This window comes from Sebastes fasciatus, chromosome 21, assembly GCF_043250625.1.
Source record: "Sebastes fasciatus isolate fSebFas1 chromosome 21, fSebFas1.pri, whole genome shotgun sequence".
NCBI lineage: Eukaryota > Metazoa > Chordata > Actinopteri > Perciformes > Sebastidae > Sebastes > Sebastes fasciatus.
Genome location: NC_133815.1, coordinates 24,931,380 through 24,944,842, shown reverse-complemented (window position 1 = coordinate 24,944,842; position 13,463 = coordinate 24,931,380). Strand labels below are relative to the sequence as shown.

Below are 13,463 nucleotides of genomic sequence, written 5' to 3'. Positions count from 1 at the left end.
GATACTCACAGTGTGCGAAGGTGGCTCTGAATCCGGCTCCACTGATCTGCGCGTCTGAGACGAACTTAACCCACAGGATGTGACCGGTCACGGAGGTGTAGTTGGAGGGCAGCGAGCTTCCACAGAAGCGACCGACCAGAACTCCGGTGGAGTTCCCCTCTCGGATTTCCAGGTAGTCGTTATTACAGCCATAGTCTCCCTGCAGGTGAAAGACACTGAACCAAACACAAGAAGACTGTTACTGATACTGAATAAGTCTTCTCTGAATACCAAACATCAGCCATAGAAATATTATAGGTCGTATGAAACTATAAACTATGACTTTAACTCTAAAGTGCCCAAACAGGTAACGTTCATGTCATGTTCATAAGTTAGGCTATGGAACAAACAGACTTATTTGAACCCAAACCACAATCTTTTCCTCAGCCTAACCCAGTGGTTTCATGATCACTTGTCACGACCAGAAGTACAGAACTTCGGTCATATTATCTGCTGAAGATGGGATACTGTTGAAACCATGAGTTTAGATTATAACTTCACAATCACTATCGCTCAGATGGACTAACATGAATGAGAGCTGCAGACGGTTCCCTGGTGAGCTTCTGATGGTCCACACACACTCCACATTGGGCGGATAAGCATCCGGATAGTTGGGACTGTTAAACGCACCGCTCTCCATCACCAGGTCTCCTCCACAACCTGAGCAGCAGCAGAAGAGGTGACAAGAATGAGTTTTTTCTGGAGGTCCCGTCAGGATCAGAAATACATGCATGAAACCAGAATGATGTTGAATTAATGTGTTTTAGGTGCAACTGTGAGCAGTACTGGTGTGTCTTACTGGAGGTGGATGCCGTGTAGGTGGCTCTGAACCCTTTTCTGGAGACGGAGCTGTCCGTGACGAAGTTGACCACCAAGGAGTTACTGAAGGATGTCACTGGGTGAGGGATTTCAAAGCCGCAGTAGCGCCCTGACAAAATAGGACATTTTGAATTTAAGGCGACACACATTTTTAACACACCAGATTATTGTTGACACGGTGAAAATAATGTAGCTCAGCACACAGTGCAGGTTTACAACCCCCCTAAATACCTATAGAAGGGGCCTGGTAGTTGTCTCCATCCAGGATCTCCACGGCATCATGGGAGCAGTTGGAGTTAATCATCTCTAACTCAAAGTCAGTGAATGACAGGGTGACATGGTTGACTGGCCACAAAAAAACACAAGTGAGAGGTGAGAACAAGGGTCAGCAACCTTTACTATCAAAAGAGCCATTTGAGGAAAAAAAAGAAAAAGAAAATCTGTCTGGAGCCGGAAATCATGTGATCATTGTGATGAAGGTAACACAGTTTATAGTCTAAGTATATAGTATATAAGTCTAATGCAGTGAGGGCCAAGTGCAAATGTACTACGGAGTATTAGGGCCACATTGAGGAAAAAAAATCAGAGATTTCCAGAATAAAGTCGTGATATTACGAGAAAAAAAGTCGTAAAATTAGGAAAATAAAGTCATAACTTTACGAGAAAAAAAGAAAATAGCATGTAACATTATTACTTTATAATATTATGACTTTATTGTAATAATATTACGGCTTCCTTTTCTCTTAAACTTCTCTTTATTCTTGTAAAATGACTTTATTCTTGAAATCTGAGATTTATTTTTTTTCTTCAATATGGCCCTAATACTAGAACCGTCGTACCATATACCTTAGACATTAGACAACAATTATAAATAAAAATGAAAATGTTAACAAAAAAAACAGTTATTCATTTCCATTTTTAAAAATCCACAGGGAGCCACTGGAGAGGGGCTAAAAAGCCGCATGTGGCTCCGAAGCCGCAGGTTGCAGACTCGTGGGTTAGAAGAACAAAACATTTTGTTTCATGACACCTCGTATACAACAATACCGATTTCTAGTCTTGACTAACACGACTCACATGGTTCCTGTGCTCTGATGATCCAGCTACAGTTCTGATTGGGTGGGTACGCTGCCGGGTACCGTGGCGAGGCAATGGCCCCCCCGTTATCGTCGCTTATGATGGTTGAACCACAAGCTGTTGAAAACAAACAAACACAATGACATGGTCAGGGTATAGGTTGTAGTCTGCATTTGGAATAGCATACATGTTCTGGTGTTAGAAACAGAGAGGTTAAAGGAGGCCCACCCTGAGAGAAGCGAGCGCTGAAGCCGCGGTGGCTGCGACTGGAGTCGGACCTAAAGCGGACGTAGATGGTGTTCTGGGTGGAGGTGACGGAGGGAGGAAGAACGGTGCCGCACACTTGGGCAAGCAGAGCAGAAGACATGGATGGTCCATCATGGATCTACAGAGGGACAGACATATAGGTTCAGTAAAGCTATGGAGCTTTAAATACTAAGCACAGGCACTGCAGCATAAATCAATGGTCAACGGACTACATCTATAAAGCATGTTTCTACCTTAACAGACACACAAACACACACACACACACACACACTGAAGGCAGTGGTAGGCAACTGTTTAAGTTCCTATGATTACAGCTTAGTCATCATGCAGGCGGGGAGTGGGGAGGGGGACAGGACTTTGAGATGGAGAGGCACGCCTGCAGTCATTTTAACACTAATACAGTTTTTGTGGTACGGTAATGGTGTAGGTTGACATGTGGACAGTAGGGATATTTTGGGTGGACAGAATTGTTTTTAAAGGGACTGTTTGTAACTTCTTATACGTATAAATCATTGTGGGTCGGTGTCCCATGCGTGCTAGCGCGTGGCTACACTGTTCAGACAAGACTCCAACACAAACTACACGGAAGCACCAAAACCGCAAAGTTGTATCTAGTGAAGCCCGTCTGTTAAACAGTGTTGGCCGCGGTCGAAGGCACTCTCAAGTGCATGCGTGCTCACTCCACACTGCAGAAGAGTTAGTTTAGCTCTGAGAATATCTAGTGAACGTTTGTGCAGAAATAACTGCTGCAGCTCCTCCAGACCAACAGAGGTTTCCCGTGTCTTGTGAAGTGACGGGGCTCCGCAGCGAGAAACGTTATCGTCTCCGACCAAAACTCCGGTGTCTCCCCTGTTCCCTCCGGCCGCAGTCGGGAGGCTGAGGCAGGAAAAGCCAACACTAGGATCAGCATTGATTCATGAAGAGACCTTCGTCTGGTCAGCTAACATTACTGCCAAGCAGCTGAACTATAGAGTGATATTGTGGTTTTAGCTGACGTGTGTCGCCTCACTGTTTTGAGCGATGCTCGTTCATGTCTATGTAGAGCGAGCACAAGCGCGAGCAACAGGACGCTGACTTTTGTTGACTTAACGGCCACAGGTGTCGCTGTTAACAAGCAATTTCTGATTCTTACAAACAGTCCCTTTAAGAAATCTGTATTATTGCAGCCAATCACAACCCATCAGCTATTAATCAGAAATATTAATATGACCCAGAAGTAGCTAACAACACAACACTACAGCAGATAGGTAAGGTATAAAGTAAACAACAGTAACGTCCCCACTAGCGACCGTACTGCCCCGTACTGTGCACCACTGGAAGTATTGAAATCTTTACTGAAGAGTAAAAGCTCTCATTCAGCAGTAAAATATTCCCTGTCAGTGTTTTACTATTATACGTGGATACCTGGAGATACGTGGTTTTCACTAGACAGGATAACTACAGCTGTCAGATAATTCACTGTTTTTGTGTTCTTGTTTTATTATCTCATTGAATTTCTGTGTTCTTGTTTTATTATCTCATCGCAAGGATAATGATGTTCTCATGTTGTAACGTTGTCCACCAACTAACTAGCTAACTATTTTAAAGTCTTTACATTGGTTACCTGTTCGTTTTCGTATTGATTTTTAAATAATTTTATTAGTTTATAAGGCACTACGTGGCCTTGCACCAGACTACCTTGCAGAAATGCTTTTGGTTTATGAACCTGGAAGGCCCCTCAGATCCTCCGGTTCTTCTCTTTTAGTCGTTCCGCAAAGCAGAACAAAAACATTTGGTGATGCTGCTTTCAGCCTTTATGCTCCCAGCTACTAGAACAACCTTCCAGAGGAACTGAGAGGAGCTGAAAATATTGATATTTTTAAACGTTAACTAAAAAACCCATCTATTTAGTCTGGCTTTTATGTAGTGTTTTATAATTTTATGGTTTTATTGTTTATACTTATTTTATTTATCGTCATCATTATAGTGTTTATTTTACTATATTTTGTTTAATCAACATTTTATTGCTGATCATTATCTCTTTTATTCCATTTGATTATATTAAAATGTCATTATTTTAATACAATCTGCTTATTTTGTGTAGTTTCATAATTTTGATTTATTTATTTGTATTGTTATTTTTATTTCCTTGTATTTGATTTATTACTTATTCAATGAACTTTTATATTGGTTGTTTTGGTGTGCATTAGTCTTAAATCCATTTTTAACATTCTACATTGTTGTCAATCGTCTGTCCAGCACTTTGAATTGCATTTGACTTGTTTGAAAGGTGCTATATGAATAAAGTTTGATTGATTGATTGATTGATAATGTTAGTTAGCCAACCTTAACTTTAGCTGAGAGTTCAAACCACATCTTCCAAACAACGTGTCCCTCTTTAGAACTAAAAATGTAATATCGGTGTTCTCTCGGTATTACTGCAGAATTGCTTCAAAGTCGGCGAGACGAGAACACTTTGAAACGGCTCCCGGTATATATAGTAAGTCTGCCGTAGCTGCAGTCATCGTGCTGCAGCAAGTGCGCATGTGCAAGACTTTCGCAATTTGCGGGTTACCTTCTAGACGGAATAAAGGCTACTGTTAGAGGAGGAATCGTGAAGTCTCATGGTGTTATCCAGGTAATGCAAGCACAGTAAGTCACTTGCTTCACTGGGCAGGCTGTATCAATTCTACTGTATGTTGATGACAGTATTCAACCTCTATCAGTGATTCGAGCTGGAACTAACCCACACGAGTCACTCATATCAGTCACTCACAGCCACGTGGTCCCAGGAGCAGTGGGAGTGATATTCAATGTCCATGTCGGAGAAGTTGAAGAAGACACGGTGGTTTGGGTCCACACTGATGATCCAGGAGCAGTCCACGTTTTCGGGATAGCTGCTGGGATACAAAGGAGAGTGGATCTCCCCTGATGGAGCGGTGACTGGGCCTCCACAGCCTGCAGGAACAAGGACAGTTGATCAGAGAGCTGTTGCTGGAGGGAAACTACAGCTTGTCTCTGGTGTACCATGTTTTCTCAGGCTGGTTTCCATGTGTTTCATGTATGTATCATAAAAAATAAAATGTCAATCTACATTCACAAATCTTTCCCCCATACACACTCTGTAATATTGGGTGCCATGGTACAGTGGCACAGAGGTGGCATATGGGCCTGCACTCGGCGATGTCCACCCACCTCCCTGGACTTCAGCCCAGCTTGCGTTGAAACCTCGACCGCTGACGTAGGCATCCGACTTGAAGCGCACTGTGATCAGGTTGCCAGTGCTGGAGACACGCATGGGGCTGGATGTGGTGCTGCAAAGCTTGGCCAGCTGAGGGGCCAACAGGTCTGGGCCTCCGTACACCTGAGGACAGGTCAAAGGCGAGGGTCAAAAGACCTGTTCACTGTTTCATTAACCTTAAGTAATGAAAATAATATCATGTTTTGTCTAGTCAGCGGAATGCACTAAAAATGAATTCTCTCAATTCAACAAATGGATTAAAAAGGTCAAAAGCACCTTGTCAGGAAACTCCTATTTGAATATCATTCATTCTAGCCCCTTGCTCTACGTTCAACAATAACTAGTTTGTTAGTATTTCCTTTATTATTACTTCTCTGTGCCAAAAGACCCTCGTTAACAGCCAGATGGAGGGTGTGAGCGACACACGACAGGCTGGGGAGTCCCGCATACGAGGTGGTGCGCCACGACCGGCTCTAAGTCGGCTTGGAAAGGATCGGGGACAAGTTTTGTGAGTACGAGCACGAGTACATGAGCACAGTATCGGACCCGATACCGATACTTGTATCGGTAATGGAGCATCCCTAATAAATTGTAAACGGTTTCCTGAAGGGGAGTGATTTCGGTTTCCTTGCTTGAATTGTAGACCACAGCTCTGCGTTCATCACTGTACTTATTCTCTCTATGTGATATAAATAAAGTTGCTTTAATAAAAATACCAAAAAAAAGCATATACTCAGTGGCTGCAATGAGCCCAGTGCATTGTGGGTGTTGAAGGTTTTCTACCTTCTACCGATATGAAAAGGATGTGCTCCTTCGTACTGCAGACAGCCTAGTTTAGTGAAATACTTCTGTCATTGATTTCCTGATTAAAATCAACAAAACACAATTCATTACATTATTTAATTTGCTGTTAGGCTCACTAAAATATGCTCATTATCTTGAACGTATATCGGTTGGACTTTAGCGAATGTCAGAACTCTTTCAGGACCTGAACCAGGAGTTGACTAAATGTTGAAATGATCTTAACTCATCAAATGAAGTTCTACTTGAAGAAGACTCACTGTACTGCATGTTCATACCATCTAGAGTAGTGTCTCTATCAGCTAAGCCCTTGTTCAGTAGCAGGCAGATAGGTCCAGGTCTTACTTCCAGCACATCGTAGCTGCAGTCTGGGTGGAACTCCACGTCGAACTCCTGGATAGTGAGGGTGATGCTGCTGCCAGCTGACGTGGTGATGTACCAGATACACTCCCTGTTTTCTGGATACCTGTTGGGGTAACCTGGGCTGTTGAAGGAGCCACTGGAACCAGAGAGTTCCCCACCGCAACCTGCAGGGACACACAGCGGGTCAGAGGTCAGAGGTCACCTGAATTGACATCTCAGGTCATCTGAACATACAACTGAACAAGGACATGGTGACGTTAGAGTACAGACGACTATTGGATGATTCCATTTGCTCTCTGAGGGCTCTGCTTTGGTGCAAGCACATGGCAAGAAGCGTAGCTCTGAGTCAGCCCAGTGGCATTTTCCTCCTTTTTTTTATGATCACACAGAAAACAACATTTTGATCATGGCATTAACACCAGTGAGACAGAATAAACATTAATGAGAGAGCTAGTAGCCTCCATAGGTGAATCCGAAAAAACATTGTAATTTAAAACAATTGTCTACACCACCTGACCTCTTAGATTAAAGTCCCATATCGTGCAGATTTTCAGGTTTATACTTGTATTTTGTGTTTCTACTAGAACATGTTTACATGCTGTAATGTTAAAAAAAACCTTTATTTTCCTCATACTGTCTGCCTGAAAATACCTGTATTCACCCTCTGTCTGAAACGCTCCGTTTTAGTGCATTTCAACGGAATTGCGTTGCTAGGAAACAGTTTGGGTCCATGTTTACTTCCTGTCAGCTGATGTTATTTACATACACTGCAACAGGAAATAAACTGGGGCACATTTAGAATGTTTATGTTTAAAACCTTGTAATAATCCGTATATGGTATATTTGTGACATCACAAATGGACAGAAATCCTAATAGCTTGTTTCAAACGCACAATTTCTAAATATGGGCTGTGTGTATTTCTCCGTATAACGTGAGGTGGGCCGGCCGAGCCCCCCGGGAAGAGCACCAGGCATGGAAGCCAGTTTTCCTAGTGACTTCTGTGTCCGTCACGTGATGTCATCGGGCCCAAAAATACTTTTTCCCATAGACTTACAGTACATTGGGAAAGGGACGCCTGTAACTCGGCGAGTAATTATTTGTTTTAGGTAAATCAACTCCGAGCCGAGACGGAGGGCTGGGAGGCGGGGTTAAAGGAAACGCTAGTGTGCTTGCTCTATCGCCCCATGGATGTGGACGGTCCAGGGAAATTGTAAACTTGACTAGTCGAGTCATTTTTGGCTTCGTGCTCCACTGAGCAGCTTTGATAGGAATGAACGGGGCCCCGCCTCCGACGCTGCATCCGGTTCTCTTCATACATCCATGGAGGTAGCTGGCAAAGCTAGCTAACGTTGACTCGGTTAAGGCGTTTCAGCGACAGAACGATCCTACCTTTAGCTAATGTAAGTTTGGCTGGAATCAGTTGGCCAGGCTGGTTCATCCAACATACGTTGTCCTGTCATTTCCTATGTTCAGTTTTCAGCTGATGATGGCAGTGAAGCTATATGGTTTCATGTAGACTCTTACCATTCTGATACCACATCATCTGGAAGCCAGACATGGCCGTGGAGTAGTCCGTTCTGAACACCACGGTGAGAGCTGAGCCGGTGGTGGTGCCGGCTGGGGGGGGCGTGTATCCACAGAAGGTACCGATCAGGGGAGCTTGGGTGTTAGGCCCGTTAAAGAGCTATAGGACAGTAAGAGAGTAGATTACAGTCACAACATATGGGGGTGACAACAACAACAACAGGAACACCTGACGGTATAATGCTACAACACCATGAACAAGAGACGTTTCAACTGGAGTTTGAAGAATTGAAGATTTTTAAGTTGACTTGGAAATATTGATTTACAGGTCTTTTCGCTTTGGCTCAGTTCTCCAATGAGATTTATTATTTTCAAAACAATAAGCTCAAATCTCTGCAAAATTGGTTTAGAATTCCTCATTCATTCAAGACAGACAGATAGAAAACTAACAGACTAAATAGAAAATATAAACATAGAATAAAATACTATATAAAATATAAATGTAGAATAACTTACTATATATGAAATATAAACATAGAATAACATACTTTATGAAATATATATATAGAATAGCATACTATATATACAATATAAATATAAAATGACATACTATATATAAAATATAAACATAGAATTACATACTATATATAAAATATGAATATAGAATAACATACTATATATAGAATATAAATATATAATAACTTACTATATATAAAATATAAATATAGAATAACATACTATATAAAATATAAATATAGAATAACATACTATATATAAAATATAAACGTAGAATAACATACTATATAAAATATAAATATAGAATAACATACTATATAAAATATAAATATAGAATAACATACTATATATAAAATATAAACGTAGAATAAAATACTATATATAAAATATAAACGTAGAATAACATACTATATATAAAATATAAACGTAGAATAAAATACTATATATAAAATATAAACGTAGAATAACATACTATATATAAAATATAAACGTAGAATAACATACTATATAAAATATAAATATAGAATATCATACTATTGAATTGAATTGTAATGATAAGGCCCATTTAATCAGCTGATGACAAACAGAACGGGTGATATCTGAGTACCTTCACGTAGTCGAAGCTACAGGTGGAGGTGGCCTCCACCTGGAAGGCGGTGAAGGTGTAGTTGACGGTGTTTCCGCTGCTGGCCAGGATGGTCCAGCTGCACTCAGCGTTGTCTGGGTAGTTGCCGGGGTAGTTCAGTGACTCCACCACTCCTTTGGGTCGGCCTGAGAGCAGCACACCGCTGCAGTCTGAAAACAAACACAACCAGACAATAACACACCGAACGATAACATCAAAAAGGAATTTCATTTGAATCTCTCAGTTGGAGTTCAGTCAATTTTTGCTACAGTCATATATTGTCAATATGAGGAAAATGGGACTGGGGCTTAAAAGCTGAATTTTTGTTTTGTGTGGTTTATTGACAACATTCTAATATCCTGAATTTATTAAATATAACACATCAGACTTTGTCAGAGACAGAATTATACAGTATATCCTGGTTTAACTGCCTGGTGTTCAGTCCACCAACCTTCATCAACAAAGACTTATGAAATATTGAAAAAGAAGAATTAAAATCTACACAATTTAATCATAAAATCAAACAATCTTTTTAGAAGCACATCAGGTGGACACACATCTATTATATCATTTTATAGGTCGTGTCCTTTAACAAACTCCTCCTACAGATTTAATCAGAAATCTGCAGGAGGAGATTGTCCTGAAATTTGGTCCGGACCATCTTAAGACCTTCAGGATGAAATCTTATTCAAATGATGAGTTTTCACTGAACGACCCGACTGTGGCGCGGCGGCCATTTTGAGCCATTCGTCATGAAACAGGAAGTTGTTGTAACTCCACTGTACAAAGTCCGATCTGCCCCAAATTTCTCAGGCATGATAAGGGTCCAGTCCTGAGGACATTTGCGTGTCCATATTGAGTCACACTCATAGCGCCCCCTGCTGGCAACAGGGAATGACATGTTTTCTACTTTAATGTACTCCTCCTAGCAGGTTGACCAGATCCTCCTCAAATGTGGTCAGAAAAGCCTTAAGACCTTGATGATGCATTATTGTGAAGACTGTGAGTTTTCGTTGAACGGCGTTGCCGTGGCATGGCGGCCATTTGGCGTGATTCGCCATGAAACAGGAAGTTGTTGTAAGACTTTGTCAAATCTGATCCAAATTTCTCAGCCATGATGGCGGTCCAGGCCTGAGGATATTTACATGTCAATATAGATACATAGCCCCGCTCCAAGATGTTAGTCACGCCCCCTTTCATAACTCTTGAACCATTAGTCCTAGACTCTTGTAGGAAGAGTTATTACACTCAGCAGATAGTTCCTGTTTCATTGGTATGGTTATCCCCGCCCCCTAAACATTAGCCCCTCCCCCTTTCACAGCGCATGAACCGTTTGTCATAGACTCCTGTGTCGTCATTGGACTCAGCAGGGACATCCTCTTTCATTAGTGACGGTTTTCCCCGCCCCCCCTACGCTTTAGCCCCGCCCCTTTTCAAACCCACCAACGTTTTGTTGCATCAATCTGTCATCATCAATCTTTTCATTCTAAAAAGTCAGGCAGCTTTTTCAAAAGCAACATGGCTCGGATCAAAATGTTGTTTCAAAACAAAACTCCTCATCTCTTCTCTGACATTATTTTGACATCAGATGATTTGCCGCCACTACACTTCATAGTGTTCAAACATAGAGAGACTGAAGTCTCATCTCTCACTGGATTTAAAATCAATGCCTCTGACTGCAGTAAAAGCAGAAAAATAAAATAGTGTCTACTCTACCCACCTCCGTTTGATAAAATGTGATTAAAAAACATTTTATATTTCAAAACACCATGAATCCATTTACTTCAGCAACACAACACTGTGTGTTCCAGAGCTACAACAATTTAACACAATATTGCATTTTGACAGTCTTTGTAATATCCTGCCAGCCTGTGTGTGTGTGCGTGTGTGTGTGTGTGTGTGTGTGTGTGTGTGTGTGTGTGTGCGTGTGTGTGTGTGTGTGTGTTTTCCTACTGGTGGTGTACGATGCCAGGAAGCCTCCGGTGCTGATGCTGGCGTCGGTGCGTAGTTTGATGTAGAGTCGATTGCTGGAAGAGCTGATGGCGCCGGGCGGCTGACTGCCACACAACTGGGCCAGCTGTGGAGCGGTGGTGCTGTTACCATCATACACCTGAACACACACACACACACACACACACACACACACACACACACACACCGCATTAGCAAATAGTGAAGGATAACTAAACACTTGTTTGTTTGGATTTCATAAATTATTAAAATGGTTCAACACATTAAGAACGGACATTTAAAGCGTTGATTCTGGTGACTCAGTAAGTTTATACAGTCATATTTAAAAAGAATGCTTTATATATATGTGTCACCGTCACCGACTGTTTATCAGAGAGACCAAAAGGATTCTGCATTGTGTCACACATACAGATGTGTGCACATTCAGCGTGTGCATTCACAGGATCCTGATAAATGTGGACCCATTCTTATAAAAAATGTTGCTCCAGAGTGCTACAAGTGGTCAAACACCCTGGTTTTACTGCACAGGGTGCCTGTTTAAAGGTGACAGTGTGTAGGATTTGGCAGAATCTAGTGGTGTGGTTGCAGATTGCAACCGACTGATTACCCCTCCGCTCACTCCTCCCTTTCCAAGACTGCGGTAACGTGAGCTGCCGAGTTCCAAACCGTGGTAACGTCGTTAGCCTGACTCAGAGGCCATCCATACCATAATAACACTACTTTAGGAACAACAGAAGTCAGAATAACCCTCTGCGGCTCACGTTACCACAGTTTCACAAGCGTGTCGGGGACTACGGTGGCCTTCAGGTAACTTAGACCGTAGAAATAACGTATGAATTGTAAAAATGGGCAAAGTTCCCGTTACATTTGTGCCAGGGTCTGTATTGATACACTTTCAACTCTTCAGCGATGTGTTCCTACCGTTGTATGTTTGAAGTTTGTTCTACATTCCTGCAGCAGTAGCTGCAGCATTTCAACAGGTATCCCAACGCTCTCTCTCTTTCAATATCAATGTCTTTTGAACCTCAATATTCAATTTGATAAATAAACTAAACTAATCATCTTGAGAGAACTGCATTGAGCACCCACACACTGAGGTACAATACTCACAGCCAGGTAATCATACATGCAGCTGGAGCTGGACTCCAGGTGGAAGATAGAGAAAGAGAGGACGAGCTGGCTGCTCTGGCTGGTCCTGATGTTCCAGTAGCACTCAGCATTAGGATGGTAGGGCAGCGGGTAGTTAGGGGAGGAAAACCCTCCAGACGGAGACGTCAACATCCCACCACAATCTGAGGAAATGGGAATGAAATCAGATGAACAGGTAAATAGTTATACTATGTTCAGATTGATTGGAATCAACTAATGATTTAATGATAAACCTGAGTTCTACTGAATGAAACATGATGCTGAATTTAGCAGAAGAACTCGGTAATATAGGTTATTTTTCTTCTGTAGGTTCAACGGACCACTCCGACACTGTACGGTGAGTGATCGGCACCCGTGCGGTGAACACACATGAATTCTGATATGACCGTTGTCGCAGCGGTCGCATGGCCAGCGAATCGGATCTGTATCGCGTTAAGGACCACATATTGAAGTGGGCCCAGATCTGATTGGAAAAATCTGATTTCTGTATCACATGAGAGCCAAAAAAATCAGATTTGGGCCATAGACAAGTGACGGAGTGTAATCCTTACATCCAAAAATAAAAAGTGGTGTAGAGAGCAAAAAACATACCATTAAAAAGATGAACCACTCACCAGTCTGCGAGCCATCCCAGTGGGCAGTGAATCCACGACGTGTGGCGTAGAAATCCGAGCGGAATCTAATCCAAAGACGGTTGCTATGGGATACCAGGACTGGAGGCCTCTGATTGCCACAGAACTTATTAATCAAGGGGGATGTCTCGTAGCCACCATCCCTGCAAAAGACGATGAAGGAAGTTCAAAATGTAAGTGGCCATATTGAATAAGAAAAGACGGATGTGTCTCCTGTATACAGGCACAACGTGGAAGTGAGTGTTTAAGACACATATACCTGTCACAACACCTGCTTGGTTCATATCATTATTTGCTCATTTCCCTGCCACCAGCGCCCCTCAGCTGTCCTCTTCCAACAAAAACAGCAGCTGGCCTTAGCTAGGGGCATTTGGCACTGGGATGCCAGTGCCCTCCGCTGCCCGCTTACTGCAAGCGCAGCAGCTGGCACTATAGCCAGGTTCTTCTGTCTCCCAGCCT

At 42.3% G+C, this 13,463-nt stretch overlaps 1 protein-coding gene across 1 annotated transcript in view; it reads right to left on the bottom strand.

Annotated features, from left to right (window-relative positions):
* Window positions 1-13,463, bottom strand: part of cubn (cubilin (intrinsic factor-cobalamin receptor)) — a 63,613-nt gene that overhangs the window by 28,220 nt on the left and 21,930 nt on the right. The window contains exons 24-37 of the mRNA XM_074621961.1: window positions 12,987-13,147; window positions 12,334-12,515; window positions 11,206-11,362; window positions 9,235-9,422; window positions 8,112-8,271; window positions 6,569-6,750; window positions 5,377-5,545; window positions 4,958-5,139; window positions 2,164-2,320; window positions 1,936-2,052; window positions 1,090-1,203; window positions 839-967; window positions 567-699; window positions 10-215 (exon numbers count right to left, since the gene is read on the bottom strand). Coding sequence (XP_074478062.1) covers window positions 10-215; window positions 567-699; window positions 839-967; window positions 1,090-1,203; window positions 1,936-2,052; window positions 2,164-2,320; window positions 4,958-5,139; window positions 5,377-5,545; window positions 6,569-6,750; window positions 8,112-8,271; window positions 9,235-9,422; window positions 11,206-11,362; window positions 12,334-12,515; window positions 12,987-13,147 — 2,237 coding nt within the window. The remainder of the gene's footprint in view (window positions 1-9; window positions 216-566; window positions 700-838; window positions 968-1,089; window positions 1,204-1,935; window positions 2,053-2,163; window positions 2,321-4,957; window positions 5,140-5,376; window positions 5,546-6,568; window positions 6,751-8,111; window positions 8,272-9,234; window positions 9,423-11,205; window positions 11,363-12,333; window positions 12,516-12,986; window positions 13,148-13,463) is intronic.